General features: G+C 47.0%; 1 protein-coding gene across 3 annotated transcripts in view; it reads right to left on the bottom strand.

Annotated features, from left to right (window-relative positions):
• Positions 1-27,400, bottom strand: part of Tbc1d2b (TBC1 domain family, member 2B) — a 62,587-nt gene that overhangs the window by 27,248 nt on the left and 7,939 nt on the right. For all 3 annotated transcript variants that reach the window (XM_013518891.1, XM_005393435.1, XM_013518892.1), the window contains exons 2-3: positions 16,043-16,196; positions 8,990-9,158 (exon numbers count right to left, since the gene is read on the bottom strand). In XM_013518891.1, the coding sequence (XP_013374345.1) occupies positions 8,990-9,158; positions 16,043-16,196 (323 nt within the window). The remainder of the gene's footprint in view (positions 1-8,989; positions 9,159-16,042; positions 16,197-27,400) is intronic.

Genomic DNA, 27,400 nt, shown 5'->3' on the forward strand with positions numbered 1-27,400 from the left:
CAATATTTCATTAGAAGTTTTAAAAACTGGGTTGGGATTCTGTTTCCAGTGAAGATGGAATAATAGGGACTAGATTTACTCACCCTCCTGAAAACTAAAAAAAAGGAACAAAATCTCGGAAACACTGGTTTTCAGACACTGGCTCTCATGCAGCTCAGGACAGTGAACCCCAAGAGAGGGAAAACAAGGGAAGTGAGCCCCACCACTGCCACAGGCCACTGCCTAGAGGTAGCTTCCAGGCCAGGGGCCAGGCAAGGGAGGCCCTGGAGAAGCCCAGCAGCTCCCTGAGTTGAAAAGACAGAGTAAAGCCAGGTGAACTGGTGCACATCTGTAATCTCAGCACGGTGGGAGGCTGAGGCAGGAAGACTACAAATTGGAGACCAGCTTGGGTAACTTAGCAAGACCTATCTCATAATATAAAATTTTAAAAGGACTAGGGATGTAGCTCAGTGTTAATGCCCTGGATCTGATCCAAAACTACCCAAAAAGGAAAAAAAATTACAAGAATGCAAAGAAATTTTACAACAAGTTCTCAGCTTGCCATAACAATATACAAAGGTACAATCTTCTGCTTTAACAAAGAGTCCCCAGAACCAGATGATTACACCTGTGTAAAACCTGGCAGGTATTTTCTTAACGTCACAGACTTAAGACTAAGAGGGAGCTGGCAAACAGACAAAGCACACATCCTACACATGCCAGTTGCTTCCTAAGCCCTTCTAGTGCCTGGCACCAAGCTATCCCTGCAAAGAGAGGCACGGGTCAACTGCAGCCCCCAAGAAGTCAGTCCCCAAGATACTGAATGCTGGCTTTACAAACATCATAGACCTGTGGGGAAAACTATTTCAGAATAGCTGCTCTGGAAGGAAAGTAAATTGCTCACAAATGCTCCAACTACTTCTGTTCATTTTTAACACAACTGGTTTGCTGCTTCCTGAGCACTGACACTTCTGGTCCTACCACACCAGCTTCAGGACCCCCACCTACGGTAAGGGTCTCACGGCAGAAAGCTTCCATGCAGTGTGAATGATCATCCGTGTCCCTCTAAGGAGCAAATTCTCCTTTCATTTCCCTGGGCTCCAAACTGTGCCCTTGCTCTGGTTCTCAAAGAGTGAGCACCGGAAGGAGAAATGAAAGTGGTGAAGACACACACACAGCCTGAGCAGGAAGAAAGATACACGCTTTCCCCACCAAGGTTCTGCAGTTTCAGTCTGTCACAAGCTTGCTTGCACAAACCCACACTCTCGCCCACAGCTGGTGGGTGGCATGGGGTGCAGTACCACTTGCTAAGCTCTGGAAATGGTGACTAGGCTCAAAGCAAAAGCCTCCATAAGTGGAGGACAGTGCTGAACTGAGCCCTAGGTGAGCTAGGATGTGGTGAAACCAGTTCTGCAACTGTCAACATGGGTTATGGTGATGCAAACTCTTGAGCACAAGCCTGCTACCCATGCCATTGAGCAGTGGCAAAGCAGGGCCCAGGGGTCTGATCTGTTCAGGCCACAGCCCTGAACACAGGATTCTTGGTGCTGGTATCCAAGGCTGTTCTTCCACAGTGCCTACTCTCCAAACCTCCCACACCCGTTTGACTTTAAGAGAGCTCTGACTGCTCTCCAGGCTTTGTACTTATGTCCAATAAGCACTTAGCTGCTCTGACCCTAGGCAGGAAGTTAGGTACTGCTGGCAGCAACACAGCATCCCACAGCAGCAGTCTGCAGCCTGAGCCTTGCTAAACCATCACCAGCTGTCTGCATCATCACTAAGAAAATCTCCCCCACATCCAAAGGTTTCAAGTGGATTTCTGCAGTTTAACAAAGTATTCAGTATGCAATTGAACCCTAATAATCAGAGAGAATTCAATTAAATCTCTCCTGGCACTACTAAGCCTCAGGCAGCAACCTTTTCAGTGGAGATACCACTGAGGCAGAGGTGGGTTTGCTAGGCTCCTGCAGGCTAAAGAGGAGCAGGCCACCCCTGGTTCACTAACCAGACAGGCTTCTCAACCCTCTCAGGTTACAAGCTGTGGTCAAAGAAACTGAACTCTGTATAACAGGAGGCCTGACAGGGACTAAAAAGCTACTCTAAACTAGTGACAGAGGGTTCCAAAGGGACACAGCAGGTGGCCCCAGAAGCCTCACCACTGCCAGCCCTCTTCTGTCCCCTGCAGGCAAGAGCAGGGCTCTATGACACGGTGGATGCAGAGACTTCTAAGTCACTAAAGTCAATGGACACTGAAGCAGTGTTACTGCAGGACCCTCCTGTGCCATGAGCATAGTTCTCTCAAGATGCATCCCACAGAACTCTACTTCTAGGGCATGGACATAGAGAGGCTCTCACTTCACACCCTCCACACCCTCAGCACTGGGTGGTCTTCCTTTCTACAAGCACACACACTTCACAATTCAGCACAGAAACACACCTAAGAAAGCCAAATGGTGATGCTGGCAGGTGGAAGTTCTAGGTTAGAGGAACTAGGCACCCTCAGCATCCCATGAGGGAGGGAGCAGAGCTCTCAGTAGGCAGAGGTCTCAAAGGCAGGAGCCATGTGCCTGCTGCAGTGCCTCCGTCCCACACCACAGCAGGCCTCAACCTTCCAGGGGAGGTTGAGAAGGTGAAAGAGCAGAAATAGGGAGAGAAGTGGGAGATGGACCACACCTACCACCATGGTACCCACCTCCAAATCCCCGGAACCTGCACCTGTCTTCTCACAGGGCCAAGGGACCCTGCTTATGGACCTCAGACAGGGAAATGTGCTGGGTTCCTGAGCAGGCACTTTTTGGGGTGTGGAGGTGGGGTGGAGCAGTCTGGGGAGCAAACCCAGGCTTTGCATACACAGGAAAACACTCTACCACTGAGCTGTGCCCCAGCCCAAGCCCTCAATGTAATTGTAAGAGTCATTCTCAGAGGAGGCTGAGAATCATTCTCAGAGGAGGCAGAGGGACACCTGGCTGCAGGAGAGAAAAAGGCAGTCTGAGCAAGGAGGCAGAGGTCAGAGTGGAGTGGCTGCATTCCTGAAAGCCCAAAGGCTGCCAGGAGCTGGAAAGGCCAGCACAGGTTCTCCAAGAGCCCTAAGAAGGAACCAGGCCTATCAACACCTGAGCTCAGCCCAGTGAAAGTGAGTGCTTTAACCCACATGCACAGCACCAAGGGGCCCCGGAATGCACGGAGCCTTCACCACTCATGCTCAGGGGCATGTGACCCCCACTTGCAAGCCACTGTGTGCAGAGTTGGGGAAGCCCCAGGGCATGGCAGATAGCCATGCAGCTCCTGCTCCCCATGAAGACGGATCACAGACAAGCAGGCATGGAAATGCAGCAAGTGCAGATGGGAGCAAGGACGTGAGGAAGCACTGCAGTGAGGAGTGGGAAGACTAGGATGGCTTCCTACAGGAGCGGGGCAAGCAAGAGAAAGAAAGGCAGAGTGCTCTCCCAGCACAGGGCCCTGGAGGGGACTGCACATTTGGAAACAGAGATATATAGTGGGCCTGTCACAAAGGAGGCTGCAGGAGTTGGACCAGGCTGGCACGAAGGCCACATTCAACAGCATGTCCAGCAACTTGACTTTCAGCTGACAGCAGCAACAGCCTCTAAAAGGCAGAAGGAGTGGAGGAGAATGACTCAGGCCACTGGGCATAGGGCCCCTGCAACCACCAAGCAACAGGTGGACCCAAGACAGCAGTACCTGCATACAGACCCGCTCCCCAGCTCCCAACTGGAAACACAACAGGAGACCTGCACCAAGCACTCCCTCAGGCATCCACAGGAGGCACTGAGGTGCTCTGAGCCTAGTTTCCCAGGTTGGATCAGTGACTGTACATCCCACTTGTGGTTACAGCCTCTGTGTCCATGAGCCAAGGCCTTTTTGACAACCACAGTGATTTCCATGCAACAGTGGCCTTTCCAGTGAAATGGTCCGGAAGTGCATGGACAGAATCCAGAAGCAGAGGACTGCTGAAGAGAACCACCAAGTTTGACCACATGTGTGCCAGGAGCCATGAGGGAGGATGGGGCTCCAATGCCAGAGAAGGCACGGTGATTCCACAGGCCAGACCACATCCTTCCTTCATACTTCCCTCCCCAAGACACAGCTCTGAAAATTTCCCTTCGAGGAAGCAGCCTGACTACATTCTTTGTCTTTCTTGGCAAACATCAAGCTGTATCTTACAAGGAAAATACAAATAAATATGACATCACAGCACCGGACACGAATTACTTCCCCAAATTCATCACATATCTGGTGCCTGCTTTAGACTAGCTTAGACCCTCAGCTGTGCCTCTTGGGGCTAAAGAGCTAAGTCACGAGCTGTGTCCCAGACAGCAGAGCCCTTGTTAGACTCCTAGGGACAGCAGCCATGCACACAAATCATTACTAAAAATGCTACCAAGCCTAGGTGTCAGGAGAGAAGCAAAACAAAGTCAGAAAACAGCAGTACAAGCAGGGGCCCAGGAGAGGCCAGTGAGGAAGGGGGACAGGGTACAACAATGGGGCCTCTGCCCACAGCAGGCATCCCCTCCCCCAACTCACCAGGTCAAGGAGCCTGGCTAACAATGAGCAGTAGCGCCTGTAAGACCAGATCACACAGCCACCAAACACCAGCACCAGCTCCAGCAGCGAGCTAGGCACTGCAAGACATCCTTACTCATGTGTGCCACTTACAACAGAGGACAGGAAACCCAGAGAAGCCAAGAGACTAGCTCTGTAACACACAGCTAGTAAGTGCAGTCCTGGGGGCTCCAAAGCCCAGACTGATCACAAAGAGCACAGCCTTTCTGTGACCCCACCCAGTGGTCAGCATGATCCAGGAGCCACCAGGCACACACCAGCCCAACCCATGCCACACAGGCACTGTCACTGCTTCAGCCCTGCTGCAGCCAAGGCAGGCATGCCTCCCACACTGCATTCTTACTCCACTTGCACTCTCAGATGCACGTGGACCAGCAGAGGTCACAAAAGGCCTAGTTTTCCTACCTGATATGATCTGGACACGTGCTGGCTATATGAAGTCATTGAAATAGGAAAACAAGTGAAACAACTGAATTTAAAACCCACATACTTATAAAGGGACATGTGACTGAGCTCTTGCCTGCCAGGCCTCTGCATGTGGTGTTACCAACTGCTGTCCATCACCTTCCTGCATATATCATACAAGACATCCTCATGCAGCCAGACATGGTGACACACACCTGTAATCTAAGCACTGGGGAGGATGAGGCAGGAGGATCATGGAGAATTCAAGGTCAGCCTGAACTACATAATGAGACCCTGTCTGAAAAAAATAAATAAATAAATAAATAAACCCACAAGCTAAAAAAAGACATCCCTGTGCTGTTTCAATTTGGTGTTGCTTCTCTTTTAAAAGTGAACAGAGACTTACAACTAGAAACAACATAAGCACGGAATCTCACAGACATTTAGTAACAGTCTTCTCTGATTTTTTCACCACTATGTCACCCACAGAACAGTTTTTTTAGTGACCCATTTTTACTAATTTTGCCTGTCTGACTTACTTTTCATACAAATGATTCATTTTCATACTGAGTGTGCTAAGTATTTCATTGAATTACATAATTACAAGGTATAACAGGCATCAGCTGGTCAGGAACAAACCCAGCTGAATCCTGGGGAGTCCACAGCTCAGCCAGGCAGCAGCTCACAGGGCCCTTTAGTCTCATATAGCCAGTGTGGACCACAGCCCAGAGGGAATTCAGAGTCAGCTCATGAGGACAATTTCATAACAAAGCTTCAGCTACTGATAAAGAAAATATGAGCATTCAATTTTCCTTTCAGCCCTAACTATGCTCAACTTGGGTACTGTTTAGAATCCATTAAAAAAGACACACATAACTTTTGAATAATTCTTCTAAATTATAGAGATAAAATACTTTCACTATTTCAAAGGTCATTACAATATCTCCAGGCTAGCAACATAGCTCATGGCAGAGCACTTGCCTAGTATGTGCAGGCCCTGGGTTCCATCCCCAGGGCAGAAAAAAATAAAAGTATCCCCAGGCATCCAAAACATTTTATTTAAACCTTCATATTGCATGTCACAAACAAAAAGATAAACAAAAGAAAAGCCAAATACCATAAACATTCAAGATCCACACAGCATCATGAACATTTGGTCTCTATAGAGTCGTCCTGCAAAAGAGCACTTGTTATGAGCTGTACCCCCAACCATGGCCACCAACCCTACTTCCCACTCACTCAGTGCCAGCCATCGTTCTGATCACTCTGCACTATTGGCCCATCATCAACATTCAACCTCATGAAGCCCAAACAATGACTACCCTGTTTTATAAGTGAGAAATGAAGGCACAAGAATGTTATTTGTCCACCACACCCAACTACCAAGAGGTATGGCTGGCACTCAACTCGGGGAGCCTGGCTCTTATCCCTGTGCCACACTACAAAAATAGGGTTGATAGGTGGTAGCCCCAGTGATGCTCAACTCTGAACATGCTCTGTCAGCTGTCACATGCCAAAATGACATGTGCTCCCTTTCCTTGGCAGCAGCACTCAAAACTCATCCTAAGCTCAAGGACACAGAAAGCAAGCAGTCTGTCTCTGCCTCATTCCTTTACCTAATTCTGAAGGCAGAAAAGGCTCCTCTGGTACCTAATTCTGAAGGCAGAAAAGGCTACTCTGGAACAAAAACCTGGCAAATCCATAGTCCTCCAAATATGTTAGGCAAAGGTGGAGGAGACTTGGGTGTGCTTTTCAGTTCTGCCACACACTTGCCCCAGGGCATTGGGCAATCACTTTATCTCTCTAGGCCTCAGCTTTTCAACTTGTAAAATGCAGGGAGGGCCTTCTCATGGTTTTCTGGCATTTTGGGGAGCAGAGACTCATTTCTTTGCTGAGAAGCAAGTGTCATAACACAGGGGACCGTGCAGCTCTAGGTGCAAGTGGGGGCACTTTGCTGCTTCCACCCCTGCCCCTGGGTACTGGAAAGTGAGTGGGATGCAACCTCATGAGACAAGGTACACTGAACACACAGGCACAGTGAGCAAGCTGGGCTCAACCAGATGAGATGGTCAGACTGAGCAGATGGGCATAGTGCAGAAGTGGGGTGAAGCAGAAGTCAGCAAATGGCCAGAACACAGAGGTGCGGACAGCAAGAATTCAGGGAAATAGCCACCCAAGGAACTGACTGAAGCCACACTCGGAGAATCTCAGTGTCAGACAAGTGAACCTGACTCCACAGGCTTTGAGGAGAGAACAGCAGAACATGGCTGGAGCATCGTAGGTCTGCTGGTCAGAGCCCCACAGCACTCTCCTTCACAGTGCCAGTCTTCTTAGGTCTGGCCCAGACCACATCCTACCCAGTTCCAATAGAAACCCAGGTCTGAAGAACTAAAAGCACATGAACACCATAAAGACATACACAAAAGGGAAAGTGATTAAAGGGAAGAGGCTACCTCCTGATGTGTTTCTGGATACCTTGAACATCTGAGTTCTGCAGTGCAGCTGCCTGGCCTGCATCCTGGTCACTGGCTGGGCCCTGCAGCAGTGTAAGAAACCTCTAAGTCCCACAACATATCAGCATACAACCCTTCCACTCATCCCCATCTTCTACACCAGACTAAAGTTCTGTAACTATAAAGTAGACTGTTTCAAAGACTTCCATTCAAAGAATGCACACAGCTAATTAAAAATTAGCTAATCCAATTAAAAACGGGCCAACAGTCTGAATAGATGTTGCTCCAAAGAAGACTCACAAAAGGCCAGTAAGTACATGAAAATATGTTCAACGTCATCAGTTATTAGGAAAATACAAATCAAAACCACAATGGGACACCAGTGTCAGAGCCAACCATGCCACAGTGCCGTGCAGGATGGCTAGGATCAAGGCAAGCACTGGTAAGGATAAGGAGAACCTGTATATACCATCAGTGGCAATGTCAAATGGTACAACTGAGGAACAGTCTGGCAGTTCTTCAAAAGGTTTTGCATAGAGTTACCATGAGTTCCAGCAATCTCACAGCTGGGCATATACCCAGGAGAAATAAAATATGTCCACACAACAAATGTACATGAGGGTTCACAGCAGGATTACTGGTAATAGTCAAAAGTGGAAACAATTCAACTGTCCAAATGATAAATGGATAAACAAAACATGGCACAGCCATATAAGGAAATATCATTTGGCCATTAAGGGAAAGGAAGTACAGTACTGACATGCTACAGCATGGAAAGACCTTGAACACGTGCTAACTGAAAAATGCCAGATCTAAAAGGTCTCATGTGATTCCATTCATATGAAATGTCCAGAATAAACAACAGGAAGTAGATCAGGGGTTGCCTAGGGCTAAAGGTGGGAAGGAAGCAAAGAAAGTAGGAGAAATAGAAAGCAACTGCTAAAAAGTGTGGAGTTTCTTTATGGGGCAATGAGAATGTTCTAAAATGGAATGTGGTAATGGTTGCAAAACTCTGTGGATGCGCTGAAAACCACTAAATTGCATATTTTAAGTGGACGGGTTATATGGTATGTGAATTATATCTTTAAAAGGGTGTTTTTCTTTAAGAACAAATACATTTTTAACAAAACCTCCATTCTAACTGCCCCAACCACAAGTGAGAATGGAAATCTACAGCAGAGGCCTGGGCCAGCCTAGAGTGCAAAGATCGGGTGGGCAAGACCCTCTGGGCGAGAAGCCCCAGCACTGGCCCTGCGAGCTCTGTGGCCTTAAACACACTTGATGTCAGCCAATTTCCACCTCTGAAAACATCAACCACAGGACTTATCTCAGACTCAAGCATTTAAATTAAACCATAAGCACGATGATGTTTGGCAAGGTATGAGCCACAGAACAGAAACACTTATAAAAAAAAAAAAAAAAAAAATGGGCCATGGGAAAATACACTGTAAAAGACAAAGAACCCTCTCAAGTGTACAATGGTTTTATAATTTCATATATAAACACATATGTTGTGATGTGTGTTATCAGAAATAATCCTTTTTCAGTTTCCTATGCCATGTGCCACTCACTTGAGTTCACTGCCCCACTGTCTCAAAGAGTAGAAGTTAATGGGATTCTGGTGTCCTGGCGCTGGCTGGTTTGCTGCTTGTTCTCCCACCAGTTCTCCAGGAACAGTTTCCACAGCTAGGACATTTCTGGCTTTTTCTGCAGAAGTATTTGGGTGCGGATAGATGACATCTGAGAGAAAACCAAACAAATGTCAGTTACTCAAAACTTCTACGTGAAACTTGACATCCTACATGAAACATGAACCTAATATGCTACACAGAAGATCTCAACTATATGAATAACAGCATATTTTTAATGTATACCATATTAAAAAAAAAACACAACCTGTGGGTGGCTTTGGTGTTCTGAAGCTATTTTCATTAAAGTAGATACCTGTTTCTCAAAGGAAGGCTGTGATATGTTTCAAAACACCCAGAATTACCAGCACTGGCCACAGAGAGACCAACCAGGACTCCCCTTGGACCCTGCAGACTAGTAAGCCTTGGAGGAACTGTGAGCAAAGTCCGCTCACCTGTGCCGATAAGGAACCAGCTCCAGGACAAACCAGTACACAGGGAAAAAAAGTGCAGATCAGATTATACTGCACTCCTTTACACCAAGAAAGTAGGAGAAATACAAATATCAACATATTTACTAATACTTGTAAATGGTGACACTGCAAAAAGTGTGTACATCAGTTTAGTAAACTATAGGCAAACACACTGGTGCTAAAGTGTGACCAAGTTTCAAAATATATCCTTAAAATATAAGTTTCAGAGATGTTTAAGGTTGAAGTGATATATCCAGAATTTATTTCAAAACAGTGGTATTTTGTTACTTAAATATATAATAGTATTAGTTTAAACAATATGTTACTTGCTTCAAAATAGCAAAATGAAATAGAGACCAAGAAAGTTCACGAAGTAATTTTTTTAAAGTTTTATTTTATTTTGTTCTTCTGAGACAGGGTCTCACTGTGTGGTCCAGGCTGGCCTCAAACTCATGGCAATCCTCCTGCCTCAGCCTCCCAAGTGTTGGGATTATAGGCCTGTGCCACCACACCCAGCTATGAAATAATTTTTGAAACTAATCAACATGGAGGTAACATGATGTTATTCCCTTGACATGTTTAAAAATTACTTCTTTTTTACCCATAATTTTTTACCCATAATTAAAAATTACTTCTTTTAAAAACCTGCTAAACTTAACTTTTCAAACTACAAATGCTTTGAATTCTTTCAAAAGACATAACTCGGGGGACAGGGCACATTTGTAAACAGAATTTAATAATAATACTTCACCACAGTCAATGAAGTTTACATTTCTTTTTAATAAACTATCCCTATATCAGTGATATCAACTATCACTCTTTCTAGGAGAAGAAAATCACAAAGGAGCTTCTCACCAATGCTAGTTTCTAACCTAACCCACACAGCCCACATCATTTAGGAAAGGCCTCCATGAGATCACTGGGCACGGTCAAGGCAGCAGAGTGACCCTTGAAGACCAGTGTCTTACACAGCAACCCACTGACGGGCTTGCCTTGTGTAACCAGGTGACTAACTGAACCCCGATCAGCATGGGTATAGAAAGTCCCAATGTCCATGTGGGAGACACCCAGAGTGTGACACGAGTAAGAGGATGTTGTCCCATCAGGGGCATTTGGCTTCAGCCAGGGAAATCAACACCAGTTTATGCAAGGGTTCTGACCAGGAAAAGCCAAGGAGTATGCTAGGGACGGAAGAATCATGCGTGTGGGAACAAATCCCAAACTCAAGGCAAAAGTCAGAAGTTACAAACTCCAGAGGCAGGGATAGAGGTGCTGCCTGTCCCTTTAGTGACAAACATCACAAGGCAAAGACAGAGGACCATGCTGGGTAAGCTAGACGCTCAGCTTTTGGGCCCGCATCAGATGGAGGGCTCAGGAAGAATGGGGAGGCTCCACCTCTTAGCTCAAAAAAGGTAAAAGTGCTGCCCAGCTGCTCAGACCCACCACAGGCAACACAAATGACCCCAGGCTGGGCCAGGACCAGCTACACTCATTTTAGGGCAGCCCTCCTTCCTGTGCAGCACCAATTATCACACTCTGGTGTGGCTAAGTGCTCAGTACCAAGCAACCCTAGACCTCGAAGAAACCCTGGCCCAACCCAGAAGAGCTTCCTGAGGGTGGGGTACAGAGGAGCTGGAGGCCTGGGAAGAGAAGCTGTAGGAAAGATTCTCATTCTCTCTCTCTCTCTGTCTCTTGTCTCTGTCTCTGTATCTCTGTCTCTCTCTCTCTCTGTCTTTCTTTCCCTCCTTCCCCATACTGGGGGACTGAACAAGACCTTTGCACTGAACTATATGCCCTTTTGAGACAAAGTATCAGGAAGTTGCTAAATTACCTAGGCTGGGCTTAAACTTGAGATCCTTCTGCCTCAGCCCCCAAGAGTGCTGGGGTTCAGGTGTGCACAATGCCTGGTTCCTCTGTCCTCTTTAAACATCTACCAGTGCCTAACTGACACCTTTGTGGGAGTTCAGACTGCAATGTCTATACCTCCTGGGTCCTGATTCCAGCACTCTCTTAATTCCAGCAACCTAAGCAGCCTTAGCTTGGGCCACAGCCCAAGTTACCTGCTGGGGATCTTCTAGGGAGGCCCCTGCTCACAACTGCCCTACCCTAGAAGGCTCCCATTCCCCTCCAGCTCCTATCCTGCCAGGGAAGCCAGACCTAGCGTTCCACCAGCCACTCTGCTCCTAGCAAACTATACAACCAGAAGAATCCCACGAAATCCACCGACATGTCTCAGAGCACAGTGCAAAGGGAAGCCAGGGCATCACCACAGCAGATGGGGTGGCTGAATCTGAAACACCTTTTTCATAATCAAATCAAGTTTTAACCCAGATTGAAAGAGCAGTCCTGAGGAACAGAAGTTGTCTTCCAAGGACACAGCACCATTCTTAGCTACTGCAACAACTGGAGAGGTGGAGGTGAGAGCGCACAGGACAGGCTACCCACTGGTCCTGTTAAAGCTGTACGTCTGTTCACACCCACTGCAAGGACACACACAGCACAGTACTAGCTGAGTGCTAACCACTGCACAGCCAATACCCAGCACAAAGGAGGACTCAGCTGCCATCAGTAAAATAGCTAAACAACTGAAGAAGACAGTAATTCACTCCCATGGTTAGCAGGGAATGAGGGAGACAGCAGCTGAGGCCTCAGCAGTTCTCCACAGCTGACCTTCATGCTCCCTCCCCAACCACCTCTGATGGGCTCCCTGGGTGCAGGTCAATTGTTCCCATCCCCCATTCCAACCAATCTCCCAGCCACATCCCTTCATTAGCACCAACTACCACCAGGGGTGCATGCACAAGTGTCCCCTCAGGACTGTGCCCCAGGGCTACTAAGATAGCATCCTTTCACCTCTCTGTGGGCTCTAGAGGCTCCATGAAACAGCCTCTCAGAGACAACACCGGTGATGGTACCATGGCTCACACTTTAAAACACCATGTGGCATTGTGCAGCACTTCCCAAATGGGATGACACAGAAGCAGCACTTCTGGGATTATCACATGGGACCACAGCCTCGAAGGATGATATGGAAGCTGGCTGAGGGTGGTCAATGCCAGCTCTGCCCTCCATCCATTCAGCCCAGGAAGCCTGCACCAGGTGCACAGGGCTGGGAGCAACTCCTCCTCCCCCAACTCACAGCTGCTAAGGGTGACAGTGAACTACAAAAAGCAGCTGCTGCAAGGGAGGAATCATGCAGTCACCTCTCAAACCACTGCCACACGTTTCTGCAAGAAACAGCATCTATCCTCAAACAGGTCTCAGACACTCAGCCTGCTGCGCCCACACAGACTTCACACTCCTGACCAACAGCACAAGACTGAAAATCCAGCATGTGGGTAAGAGTCTCATTCTGAAGACAGGACTTTTGGGGAAAACATGAATGCAAGCAACTAAGTGACAGAGCGGCTCACTCAAATACTTACTGAGGATTTTCCTTGCTCAGGAACCTCAGTTTTCATGGATGCCACGTCTTGGCTGAATCACTTGGCTCCCTAGATTGCTTCCAGCCATGTGACACAGCTGTGAGGAATGGCCATGTGACACAGCTCTAGCTAATGACACATGCACTGAAGGTTTCTGGGAAAGCATCCTCCTTTTTAATATAGATGCAATTCCCAGGAGCAGCTAGCTCTAGCAGGAAGGCGAATATACTCCCAGGATGGAAAGCACAGGGTCAACATACCTGGATCCCTCAACAACAAACAGTGAGTGGCTATGCAAGTCATCCAATGCCTGTCACATGGGACAAGTACACCCTATTTGTACGTCTCTGTGAGGTTTCCTATTGTTTTAGTTACTTTTCTCATTGCTGAGACAAAATGCCTTACACCTAAGGTTAAAGGAGGAAAGGTTTATTTAGCTCACAGTTTGCAGAGGTTTCAATACATAATTGGCAGGCTGTAAGGTAGGGTAGTGTGGCAGAGGGGCAACTGTTCATGGCTCATCTCTTGTGGCTTCTGCTCTCTTCCACTACCATGAACTGTTGCCCCTCTGCCATGTGCCACACTGCCTTGGAGCCAACCAATTATGGACTGAAACCTCCACAAACTGTGAACTAAATAAATATCTTCCCCACTTTAACTTTGGATGTCAGCTATTTTGTCCCAGCAATGACAAAAGTAACTAAGACACCTGTGAACTACAGTTGAAAATAAATAATCCTAACCCACTCCTATCATATACATATGTGTGCATATACACTGTATGTGTTTGTATGTGTGCATATACTGTATGTGCTTCTATGTTGTAAATCTTCATCTTTACATTGGGTTTCCCACTCAGTCCCAACAACAGTACCATGAAGGAGGTGGACAAACTTTACACAGCAGTCTGCACTTCTGTTAGGGAGGTAAAGTGACTTGCTCAGAGCCTAATTAGCAGGAGATATCAGATCTCCAGCCAGAGGCACAGGGCTCCCTCCCCAAAACCAGAGGTGCTTGACTATCAATGGACAGAGTCAATCCCCTGACCTTTGCCCACACTGGCTTCAGTACTTAAGGGTCCTGATAGGGGGCCACCATTAGACAAGTAGGTGACTTGGAGACAACAACAGTAAAAGGTTTGGGGTTTTTTTTTTCTTACACAAACCAACATTACAAAAATATCCACTGTCAGCTCTAGCTCAAGTTAGCATGGCTAGACTAAGCAGAGCAGGTAACTACATGCATGGGTTCAGGATATCCCATGGCACAACCAAAAATTTATCTTTAACCCATTTTTCTCTCTGGTGATGAAAGAAAAGGGGCTCAAATACAGCCTCCTCTTCTTCCTGCTTTAGGCTTTTTCATTTCCTCAATGTTATGGCCTGAAAACAACCCAGAGGTTTCACTCTTTGTGACACTATCTAAAATTTGGTAGAAGTTGCAGTCATTTCTACACATAGTATCTTCAAAGGTGCTCCACTGTGCTTTGGGCAGAGTCCAGAACCTTGCAGCCAGGACACTCCCAGCCACCAGGCTCCCAGCCAGCTATGGCTCCAACTCCACCTGAGTGCACCACAAACTAGCTTGCTGGCCCCGCAGCCCCACTGAACTCCAGCTCTCCTGCCTCAGCTGTTTTTCAACTTGGCGAGCTTCTGCTCATCTCCTGAAGCCTAAAAGCACACTTGCCCACACACAGACCTAGGCACCTGCACATCCCTCGCCCTCACTCTCTCTTACCTGTCTTCACATGACTACCCTGCTTGACTGGAAACTGCAGGAGGCAGGGATCAGGCTGAATGCAGAATATCAGATGACATAAACTCTAAATTCTAGAGTTTCAAGTGACTACACACAAACAGGGAAGCAAAGATCACCTCCATACAACTCTGCCACTAATGTCAGTGCTTTGGCTGGCAAGGAGGCAAAAGAGGTGTTCTAGAGAGACTGCCATCCTCCCAGGGTCACATCTCTGAGTTTCTGCTGTACAGCAGTACCTGGTGTCACCAACGTAAAGGAACAGAGGCCAACAGAGTATCTTCTAAACAAAAGCATGAGCCACCATCACAAATGCTGCTGGTTCCCCAAAGGTATCCCGTGTCTCAAGTGACTCAGAACTGAGTCACCAAGAGTCTTTTCATGGAAAGCATGAAACAACAGGGGCTTTTCAAAGATTCAGCCTAGCATCAGGAGACTCCTGAACAAAAATGGAGAGGCATGAACCTGAACATGAAGGCATCATGTCACCTCTATCACATGCACAGGAAAAGTTGGGGAGCTTCCAGGAAAACACGTCCACAGCTACAAATGGCATGCTGTGAATTCTCACTGTCCAGAGACAGCCTGCTGAACAATGCTGTGACAAATGTGAAGAAGAAAATTCTAAGAGGGCATTTGTCTCTGGAATGCCAATCCTCAGTGGCACAATAAACTCAAATACACCCTGTGTGTGGCGCAGCAGAGGGTCCTCACGTTTTAGGAAATACAGACCACCTCTCTTCAGGAAAGGGTTAGAACCAGCCCTTACAGGTTTAAGTTTTATGTACACTCCTTATGACCTTCAAAACTGCTAGGACAATGGCTTGGCCATTTCAGTTCCACGTCAAGACTCACAGTTGGTCCCTGCCCTGCCACGGGCCTGTTCTTTGTCTCCCTACGAGTGAGGGCCGTAAAAAAGTCCCACCCTCCCCCCAATTACAGGAAACAGGACAGGTGGGCAGGTGAGGTGGTCAACAAATAATTTTCAGTCTTTCTAGAGAGTTTAAAACAACTACATAGTGGTGAAATGATCACAGATTTTTAGTATTGTTAATTTTTGATATTTAAATATAAAAGCACATCTCTAAATTGTAAATGGCCAGGAATTACTAAGTTATGCAAACACCATGAATCCATAAAAAAAGTCAAATCACTATTTAAGGGCTACAATCCCTTGCTGGAACATGACCCTGAACCTGGAAGCAGCGTAAGTGTAGGATGCTTCCGGTTCAGAAGGAACCATCACTGCTACATTCATCCTGAATTCACATTCATCCACAGCCAAGTTGACCTGCTGTATCAAGTGACTACACACAGAGAACTGGCATGGCCTTCTGTATTACCTGTGTTACTTCTGGCTACAAGGCCCTTAGGGAACTCCCCAAGGGTAGGGGACGTCCTGCTGTCCCACTTCACCATGTCCAGGCTGTTGCAATATTCCCATCTCTTCTGCTGCAACTCCTGCAACCAGTAAGTCATGAGCTGACGATTAGGAGCCTAGAATGAGGGTGAGAGAAACTTGTTATGGCCACGAGTAAAACAAAGAGGCTAAAAAATTGTGTCTGCTGGAGACTGTGCACCTTGCCATGTGAAAAGGAGTGGTAAGGACAGAACAAGGATATTTGACTTACAGGGTTGGTAACTGTTATAGTCAGTACAAGGGAATAGCTTTAATACAAGACACATAATTTATATTTCTGTACACTGGCTGGAGGCAAGAAACATAATTTATAGGTCTATTTTATAATATTAACCCAAAAGGTCAAATGCAAAAGAGTGCAAAAGATCTGATGCACTAGAGACTCAAAGAATCCAGCTAAGGGGCTGGATTCCACAGCAATATCCTGCATGAATCCAGCTGAAGACCTACAGTCCATAGCAGTGTCATCAATGAGTCCATCTGGAAGCTTAGAGCCCACGACAATGTCTCATGCAAGTCTGTATCAAGGACCTGCACTGGAAAGGCCCAAAGGTCAGTGATGGAAGCTAGAAAGTCTGCACCAGCGGGATGAAGGATCTGTGCCAGCAAGCTAAGGGATGTGCACTGGAGCCAGGAAGCAACACTCAAGGTAAGGACCAGAGCTCCCCTAAAGAGAACCACAGCTATCCTCAGTGACATTGAGGACTCGAGCTGCTCTAAAGATGAGAACAGCCAAGTTCATATCAGGAAAGCCAGTATGACAAGTTTCTCCAGGACGATCAACAGCACACCACCTCCCACTCCAGTTCTCTCTTTATGTTGTTGCCAACAATCCTCAGGTGGGCCTTCCACACCCAGCACCACAAGTTGTCCATTAGTTAATCCACCACAGTAGCTTTTGCTCATAACGAGTTGGTCAAGTAATTCTAACAAAGATTTTCAATCCAATTAATAAGAAATCTTTTTAAATCCTGAGACTAGGGCTAGGGGTATAGCTCAGTAGCACGGCACCTGCCTGACAAGCATGAGGTCCTGAGTTCAATCCCCGGTTCCAAATAAATGAATGAATGAATGAATGAATAAGTAAATAAATCCTTAGACTACAGAATAATGCAGTGCAACATTTTTCTCAAGAAGTTTTAGGAAAGGCTCATTTTCCTGCTGTTTCTTCACTCTGAGCACCCACACATTCATCTCAGGAAATCAAACCTCCAATAGGTATGGAGGGCACTTGCCAAATCACATCAAATAATGAAATCTAAATTCTGCCAGCATTGGAGAGAATATAAAGAAAAAGCTGCAGATCAGCCAAGCCTAGTGGTGCCTGCCCATAATCACTCAGGAAGCTGTAAGCAGGTGAATCATAAGTTCAAGACCAGCCTGGACAACTTAAAGATGACTTATCTCAAAATAAAAAGTAAAAAAGGACAACTAGCTCCATCCTCAGTAGGTTCTGCACTTCCTAGTGCCACGAAACAAAAAACCCAAAAACTTCCAAAATAAAAACTAGACAGCACACCTATTAGAATGGCTAATACTTCTTGAAGCTAACAACATCAAATGCTGACAAGGGAACAGAGCAACCAGAATGCTCATAAACTGTTAGTGGAAACACCAAAGGGTGAGCTATTTTAGGTACTTCCAAGTAAAACACACTCACCAAGCAACCCTATGTCTATACTTGTGTGTGAATGTGTACAGATGCTTTGTTCATAACCATCAAAAACTGCAAATAATCTGGGTCTACTTCATCTGGAGAATAAACAGACTGGCACATCTATATAAGGGACCAAACCACTGACTCATCAACATGGACGATATTAAATGCACACCAGTAAGAGAAAGAAGCCAGACCCTAAAAAGCATGTGCTGTCTCTGAGTCCATTTATATAATGTTTTAAAAAGGCAAAATTACACAGAAAACAAACCTAGAGTGGCCAGGGATTGCAGCTGACTGCACCATGACTATCAGGGCAGACTCGTGATTTCATGCAGCAGTCCAAACCGAAAAAACTGCACACCACAAATTAATTGTATTCTGTAACATAAATACAACTTTCAAAGGTAACCAGGAGATAGGAAAACCCCAAACCATGAGCCCTGGTACAAATAAACAGACTGGACCACAAGTATAGGTCACAAATCTCCAAGCTGCCCCTGCAAAGAAGTTCCAAGAAGAAAGGAGGCCAGGGAATCTCATCTACATGGCATCCAGGAACGTGTGCAGACCTCAGACACAGTGACTCCCACATGACAGGCAGTACAGAAACTGGCTCTGCAGGCCTGACAGCAAGTGACACACCTAGAGAGCACACTGCATTACTAGTAAGCACAGACAACCCTCAGGCACTGAAGCTACAGCTGGAGCTCTTTGCCGCAGCATTTGCACACTGGTCCCAAATAAAGAAAATTATCCAACAGGTATCTGGGTATCTATGGGAAATGTTTCTATCAGCCTGTTCTTCACTGATGCAGTCAACTCACATTGACTCTGTACCTACAAGGTAGTTGGAACTGGGGCTGGCCTAGGAGAAAGAACACAAACCAGCTGTTTCCACAGTGTGCTGAGCACTAAGAGAGGGCAGAGGGGTAAGGTGGGGCCGTGGGGCCTAGAGAGCACTGAGGAGGGCAAGGTACTCAGAAATGACACCACCACCCACCTACAGGTTGAAAGCTGCCGAGTACTGGCTTCCTGCTCAAATAAACACAAACCCCAAGATGGCCCCATTTCTGTAGCCTCCAGCTCTGCACCACATGCACAGCAGGACACTTACTTACCAAATATTGAAGGAATAAGTGAACAAGTCAGGAGATGGTACCAAAGCTGGGTCTTTAAAGTAAAGCAGGCAGCAGCCGGAAGGAGCAGGGAAGAGGAGGGCTCCAGGGCAAGAGGGGAGCATCTGCATAGAATGTCTACAAAACCCCAGGGAGACACCAGGAGCCAGGAGAACTCGTGTGGCTGGACCCACCCCCACCCAGGAGGGAGCAGGAAGTCCACAAGGCAATAGCCCAGATGGACAATGTCACTACTCCAGAGAGGGCTGGGAAGGGGAGGTCAGCGCAGTCCCAGAAGCCCGGGGACCATCTGAGAGACACACCCCACAGCCTGGAGTCCGGGCAGTAGCCAACTGCAGAGTGGATGGCAGAGCTGGGCCAGGACAAAGAGAACACAAGAGTCTCCACAAGAGGGGAGCAGGGATTCTGAAGGCAGATGGAGATGGGAGACACAACTATGGCCAAACTCAAGGCCAAAGTCCCTAGTTCTCCTCCTCACTTCGGCAGGCCCAATAGGGAAGTGGCTTCCCCAGGTCACACACAAATTAATGAACATCAGCACTGTGACCCCAACCTCCACCTCAACTCGGGTGGGCACATATCTAGGGTGATGAGATCCTCAGCAGCTCTCTACTATCTCCTGCGATACAGCCACCATCAAAACCTTGTTTTACAGGAAAATCTTTCCCTTTCAATCTTTAGTATTAAACCTAACTGGGAACAATTAGTAACCGCCTATTTACCTCTCACTGAATTCCTGGGGCAAAGAAGCCTTCAGATCACATGCCTTAGTATCTGACATCATGTTGCGGAAATCTAGTTAACAAGACAGGCAGAACCACCTTGAGACAGTAAATAACTACAGCTTGCTGCTTTCCACAAGTCTAGAGGTCTCTAGAAGAATCCTAACTTCAATCCCAAAGCAGCTAGTGAAAAGTCTGTCTGCAAGGCTCTGGTGCTAGTGCTGGAAATGCCTGGCACAAGTACCAAAAGGCCTTTCCCTTAGAAATCTAGCTGAAAGTCAAAGACAGAAACACACAGGTTCTAAGGCAAATTGTGAGGAAAAACAGTGAAATCAGCAGAAATCCAGACTGCCTCTGCATGTTCCCTCTGGTATCTTTTTAACAAAGGACAGACGGGGTTTGGCCTCTCTTGGTCCTATTAGATATGTAATCACACACAAGTCTCTTCAGGGCCAGCCCAGGTAAAATCAGTCCAGAACTGCCCTGTCTAACACAGTGACTACCATTCATACCTGACTACTGAGCCACCTCATGAAATATTTAGGATATACTGGATTAAATATGCTAAAATCAATTTTGCCCATTTGATGAGGCTATGTGAAAATTTAGAAGTACATATGTGGCTTACATTATACTTTTATCAACCAGTGCTGGCCTCCATTAAGATGGTAAACAAGAATCCATTTGAGAGCCACAGTGTGAGAGGAGACGTTGCTCAGAATGCAGGTCTGAGTACAGGGTTGTAATGCAGGTCTGAGTACAGGGTCCACAGGGTGTAGGGCAGCCAACACCATCCCCTTCCACAGGATTTTCTGACTCAGGACAACTTCTCTCTCCTTTAAACAGCGCCTCCTCATCTCCCACCACACTGTCCTCCACTGATGTTCAAGCAGATGTCAGCATTCTTAAGGACCCGGACATCTGCTGCTCTGGCTGATGGCTCAGGGTCTCAGAGCCCTTCCTGCTCCCTCACAGTGAGTAGGTAGGTGGGACCTTTGAATAGTGTGGCCTCACACAGCACTGTGACAGTCTATCACCAGAAGTCCATCCACTGAGCCTCAGTTCAGCTGGTGATGTACCTGTCACCCCCACCACATGGTACCCAACATGCACCCCTGACCAGAAACATGAAGACATTGGTGGAAGACTGGCCATTTAAAATGCTAGAGTCCTAAGCTCTGACATTCCAGTCATACAGGAAGGAGCAGAGATGTAGCAAAGCTCTACCACTCAGCAGGCCAGGAAAGCACCCCACAGGTAGCCAGATACCAGTGTTCACTGTCTGCCAGCTCCCCAGGCTATTTCCTGGGTCTCCACAACACCAGTTTCCCCAACTCCTACTCACTGCCCAAGGTCGTGTGCAAATGCCACCTTTTCAGAAGAGGCTTCCCTGCGGTGAGTGTGCATTTCCTCTCTACCTTCGAAAGAGGAGCTCACTCATGAGGTTAGATGAGCCTGGGTTACTCACTAAGTTCCTTGAAGGCACACATGCCAGTCTCAATAGGATCCATCGCCCAGCTCAGTGCCTCGAATATAAAAAGTACCCAAATATCTAACTCATTACACAGATCTCCAGAACAGCCCAAACCAAAGTACCATCAACAGCCACAACACTCACATTCAGAAGACAAATGCCATGCACACCATAACACAATAAGCCAGAAAAACAAACTACTCTTCTAGGTCTGGGCCCCGAAGTGAACACAAGAGGGACAGATACTTGGAACCCTCTCCCAAGGCTGCTGGCAAGCTAGGGAGCACAGGAAGTCATCGACTTCCACAGGGTGAGTGCTTCTTCCCAGCAATGCAGAGGAACCAATATCCTCACATTTCCATTCTCTGGCTTCAAAAAGGACTTGTTAAACCCAAAAAGAGTATGCAGAGGAAATGCCTCTGGGTCTCAAACACCATCAATAAAGTTAAAGACAATGACACTCAGGGTAAACCCAGGTGTATATACGTGGGAGGGAGCTTCACCTCCTGCAGTCTCACAGGGCTCCTCTCAGCCTGGTGAGGAGCTGTCTATCTATTTTTATACAAATACATTTCAGGGGGCTGGGGATTTAGCTCAGCAGCACAGCGCCTGCCTGGCAAGCACAAGGTCGTGAGTTTGATTACCGGTACCAGGAAAAAATAAATAAATAAATACATTTCAGACTTTATTTCAAATAATAATAACAAGCTACATTTCCTATGAAGAATCTGTAAAACAAAGAAGAAAACAATATGGACATAGCCCCATCACCAAAATTAACCTCTGTTGGAACTGGTGTATTTCCAAACACTTTCTACTTGTAAACATACACACCAATTTTCCTCATAAAACTGAAATGGAATGACAGAATCCTCAATCTAATATACATACTCCACCTGTGTATTAGTAAATCATAAGACACTTTGCTTACACATGCTGTCATGTTTAACCCTCATAAACAGTGTCATCTCCTTGCCTACAGACTGGCACCTTGCTGTTTGGTTCAGTTCCAACCCTGCACCTGCAACCTATGTTCTTTAACCTGTCCGGAACTCTGACACTGTGTCAGGAAGCCTGTTCTGTGATGTTGTTACAGAATGAAGTGGATTACCAGGTGTGAAGCTCAGAAGGGGCTGGGCACACAGCAATATTCAGGAAGTATCAACTCCAGTTTCCGGAGCTTGCCCAAGATCTCACAGCCTGCTGCAAAACTCAAACCTGGTGCTGTACCGCTTGCTACAAAGGAGGAGGAGAGTGTCCACAGGACAAAAGCCTTTCTCAGCATTTCAGCCGGAACCACAAGTTCCTCTCTGGTTTTTCTCAAATACTGAAACACTGATGACCTCAAGCAACAGTGAAGTTCAATTTAAACCCTGTAAGTGTGTTGACTTCTGGAGCAAAGACAGCTCCCACCAAGAGGCTGTTCCCTATCACTCCAGAAGGCAGTGTGGTATTGCTAAACCTGAGTGAGCACAGCCGCCAATTGCAGGTGCTTGCAGTGGATGCCCCTAGCCACATTTCTGCTCTAGGTACATGGGTTTGTGTGTGTGTGTGTGTGTGTGACACTGACACTGAGAGTTAAACCTAAGCTACATCTCCAACTCTTTTTTATTTTTTGAGACAGGGTCTCACTAAGTTGCCCAGGTTGGCCTTGAATTCTCAATACTCCTGCCTCAGCCTCCTAGGTAGCTGGATTACAGGCACATCCCACCACACTCAGCTCTCAAGGACTTTTCTTAAAAATAAACCACAATGAGAAATAATAAGGCCACACACAGACAAATCCAAGGAGGACAGTGACAGTTCTCCAGGACCCCCATCAGCTTTTTGGGCCCTGTCCCTGACATCTCCTGCCTCTTCCACCATGGACTGCTGCACCCACCTCCTAATGGCCTTGCTGTCATCAGCTTCCCATTCCAAACCTTCTTAGGCACTAAGTTAGTTAATGAAGTCACAGGCATTCCATGCTCCAAAGCCCCAATGTTTCCAATGCCAAGCATCTGGTGTAGTAATTAGGTCCACATTGCCCCTCCCTCCCACACAAAGGTGCACAGCACCAGCTCTGCTCCCACTGTGCCCTTCAAGACCCAGCTCAGACCCACTGGTTAGGCTATCCAGGGTCCCTCACGGAAACACTCCCACAGTCCTCCAACGTGTCCCAGTTGATGGTGATCCTTGTCATTCTGGATAGAGTCTGGCTTGGGTCCATCATGATTCTAAATACAGCCTGTGATCACAATGGAGCTGACAGAAGACCATGCATGCAGGTGGGCCTTAGCCACACATCTCAGGAGGCACTGCACTGAGTAGCAGTCTCACTCACTCATAGTTCTTAAGAGGCCACAGTGGCTGCTTATGATAAAGGAGCTCTCTTTTCCTTAAACGCAGGAAAAGCTATCTAGATTCCCAAAACATGTCTAAGACTTTTCATCTATAAGCAATAAAAAGCACAAGCACATTGTAGACAGCCTCACAATGCAAAACAAAATTCAGATGGGAAACAGACTAAACCCAAAATCCAATAAATAACTTTAGGTTTCAAACTTTCTTTTGAATGTTTCGAAATCATGAGCCTGAGAATACTTTTAAAGGACCTGGCTCAGTGTCAATGGAAAATAATGTCTCTTTCCCTTGGAAGATTTTGAGGTCTGTTTTGGCCCAGAGACAGAGACAGAAGGCAATCTTCGGCCTCCTGTTCCTTGGAAACAGAACATAACTGAGCAAACCTCTGGTCCTTAAGGGACACAATGAATTCTCACTCTGGGTCTATTTAGATTACTATCTTAAATCAGCATTTCTTGTATCTCACTAAGAAAATCACCTGAACTCTAATCTGAATCCTTCTCAAAGGCCCAGCAAACACCAGGCCCACTCTGAGGAGTGGCAGCTGGTCCTGGAAAAGAGCCTTGCTGGGACCTGCCTGAGAGGGGCCAGTGGTGAGCGATGCCTCTCACATTAAAGCCAGTGCCTGGGAAGAAGAAGCACTTTTTAGGCCCATCTTGAGCCAACACCTTTCTTAAAATGCTGATCACTTCATGGAAGTGAGAAACCTTCATGCAGGTGGTGCGCAAGGGGAGCCACATGGACTCATGGGGAAGGAGGTGAGAAGGACAAGCAGCTTGTGAGGAACCTGGGTACCTGGAGCTTCTGCCAGCCCAGCTGCCCATCCCCAGGCTGCCATGGATTGTGTGAGGACCAGAGCAAGGACAAAGACATTCTCCAGGCCTATCCTTCCAACAGGAAATGTGGAAACCTCTCCAAGTGCTTAGTTTTAGAACAGGAGCACAAGGCCTCTGCTAACCACAGGGCTACATTCCTGTGAGTCCTTATCACTGTGTTGCACAACAGCAGAGGGCAGGGTTCAGAGCTCAGGATAAATAACTCTCACAGCCACAGCTGTGGGGCCTCCAGGACTGCACTGCTCTACAGCAACACTGCATTATCTTGGCTTCAAAGCTGAGATGCAGGACCAGCTGATGACATGAAGCTCTAGGAGGTGGGGTGGGGCACAGGTTCAGCCCCACCCATCAGAGGCTTGGGGCAGAAAGTCTGGTACCAGGAACCTGGGAGCCCTGCTGACTCCTGGTGGTCTTTACAGGGGTGGGTGTCTCAGGGAGCTCAGAGGTATCTCCAACAACTCAGGCACCACACCTCCCAGTGCAAAACTACTTACCAGCTAGCACTCATCAGAATGCAATTCAGAAATGCCTGAAGATGCCAGGCAAAACCATTTCCCTACTGACAATACCCATGGAGGAGCCCTAGCATGGAAGAAAGGAACCTCGAGGCCAATTCGGGATTGGACTCAAAACTTTTACTCTGGAGCACAGAAACTCAGAATGCAAAGATTTACAGCTACAAAGGAAAGGCTCACTCTTCAATGCTCTTGGCCTGTGCAGTTCAGTTATTTCTAGTCCAGCCGAAAGCTGCCACCAAGCCAAGCTAAGAAGAATGATCACTTTTAACCTAGGGAAGGCAATTCCCAGAGAGGCCATGGAGACCTGTTGCAAAGAGCTGATGCTGGGGTAAATGTGGATGCCAAGGCCTACCTGGCCCAATTGTCACAACAGAATCGCTAGGGCAGGAACCCACAGTCTCCACATGAACAGCACCCAGGAAGCTTTCTCCCCACACCCAGTCTGAGAATCACAGTTCTGAGACAAAAGGGTCTCATCAGTTTGTCATCTCTGGGACAGCATACACTAGAAAGCTGGGTAAACTGGAAAGCTTCAAAAACTGGTTCCTAGCTGGATGCAGGGGGGCATGCCTATAATCCTAGCACTTGGAAGGCTGAGGCAGGAGCAAGATTATGAATTCAAAGGCTATCTTGGGTTACACAGTGAGTTCAAGATCAGCTTGAACCAAATAATGAGACCCTATCTCAAAAAAAAAAAAAAAAAAAAAAAAAACTGGCTCCCTCCTGAGGAAAGAGGGCCAAGGACCCCTTCCTCTGCTGAATACCTCTCCCCCAGAGAGGCAGGTGAAGGGGCTGCCCCAAGGAACATCACTGCCTTCTCCCCCAATTAAGCCTCTGGCTCAATTCATTACCCAGGAGAGCAGGGTCAGGTACTACCCTTAACAACACAGAAGAGCTCCTTTCCATCACTCGGTTCAGCTATGGCCTCTGACTAAACTTCAACCTATGCCAAACACAAAATCCTTCACATATGATCTGAGTGTCTCTTCCAACAACCACAAAAGAATGAGCTGCTTTGCTCCTAATGCACAACACATGTATGAAGTTTCTCCAAAGGGCTTGGTTCATGGGTCTGCGGAAGGCTCAGCACCTTAGACTCAGTCTCCTCACTGTATCATGTGGCACAAAGTAGTCTGAACTCTGGGGCTTTCCCACTCTGACTTTGGGGATCACAGTCAGAACATTAACACCAATCACTGTCTCCTCCTCACAGACCCCTCAATGACAGTGCGCCAATGCACCCAGAGCAGGCCTGGGTAAGTTCCCAGAGGCCAGAGGCAACCTGAATTCCTGCCAGATGCCCCTCGTCTGCAAGGACCAAGGGATGAGTAGCTGGCTGCATCCCACTGAGAAAGCCAGGCTGCCAGGCAATCCCAGCACTAGGAGACTGAGGCAGCAGGATGGCAGGTTCAAGGCCAGGCTAAGCTACCCAGTGAGATTCTTCTAAACAATACATTAATAATCTAGGAAACCACAGCATACAGAACTGTTGGTGGGTATATGTGCCACGGTACCAGCTACCTGTGGGCAAAGGTAAGGGGATGCAAGATCAAGGCCAGACTGGGCAATGTGGCAACATCCCATCTCAAAAAAAAAAAAAAAAAAAAAAAGTAGAGATATCCCAGCCACCCTCTCTGCTTGCAGAGAACTTTGTCTGGAACACCAAGAAAGCTGGAAGCTGGGTGTGGTGGCACACGCCTGTCATCCCAGCACTCAGGAGGCTGAGGCTGGAGGACTGCCATGAGTCTGAGGCCTGCCTGGGCTACACAGTGAGTTCAAGGCCAACCTGGACTACAGAGCAAAACGTTGTCTCTAAGAAAAAAAAAAAAAAAGTTGGAAAGGGAAATGAAAACTGGGCTTGCTGCCTAGAAATAATTCCTGTAATCCAAGATCAACATCCCTGATATCATGGTCTGCCCAACCCTGGCCACCCAATACACAGCCCGTGGACAGCCATGCCAGAGGGGAGTCTGTTTAGGGAGCCCAGCTCTCCCCAGTGGACCAGCCCAAGGAAGGACGGGGGTGCAGCAGAAATGGGGGCAATGCTAGCTCCCAAGCCTTCTTTCCTACCCACCTCTGCACACAATTGATCTCTGCAGAGTTAAGCAAATGGCAAGTGCACACACTCATCTGAAGACACTGGTCCTTATCTCACTGGGTCACAAGAGGAATTGAGTCTTTGTGCAGCTAAATAGTTCTCCAAAACCTACCTATTCCTTGCCTCATCTTCTCCAACATGACAAAAACAGCACTATAACACAAATCTCTCCACCTGCACAGTTGTCTCAGAAACTATCAGCTAAGCCACAGACTTCTGGCCCCAGCCCTATCCAGATTAATATTTTGTGTAAAAGGTTCCCCTCCCCCTATTTACTCTGAAAAGATGCCCAACCTCTCCTAGAACCAAAAACTTCAGACACTTGATATTTATCGCCCAATACTGAATACTATAAACAAATATGGTCTCTCTCCAAAGATTTTTTTTCCAAAACTTTTGCAATGCTTTGATCATTTAAGGTACTAAGTTATATGTAAAGCTTTAACACTGTAGTTTCCTAAATACATAGAAAGCTTTCACTGCTCTATCTGCAG

This window comes from Chinchilla lanigera, unplaced genomic scaffold (genome assembly GCF_000276665.1).
Source record: "Chinchilla lanigera isolate Chin_1 unplaced genomic scaffold, ChiLan1.0 scaffold00049, whole genome shotgun sequence".
NCBI classification, from domain to species: domain Eukaryota; kingdom Metazoa; phylum Chordata; class Mammalia; order Rodentia; family Chinchillidae; genus Chinchilla; species Chinchilla lanigera.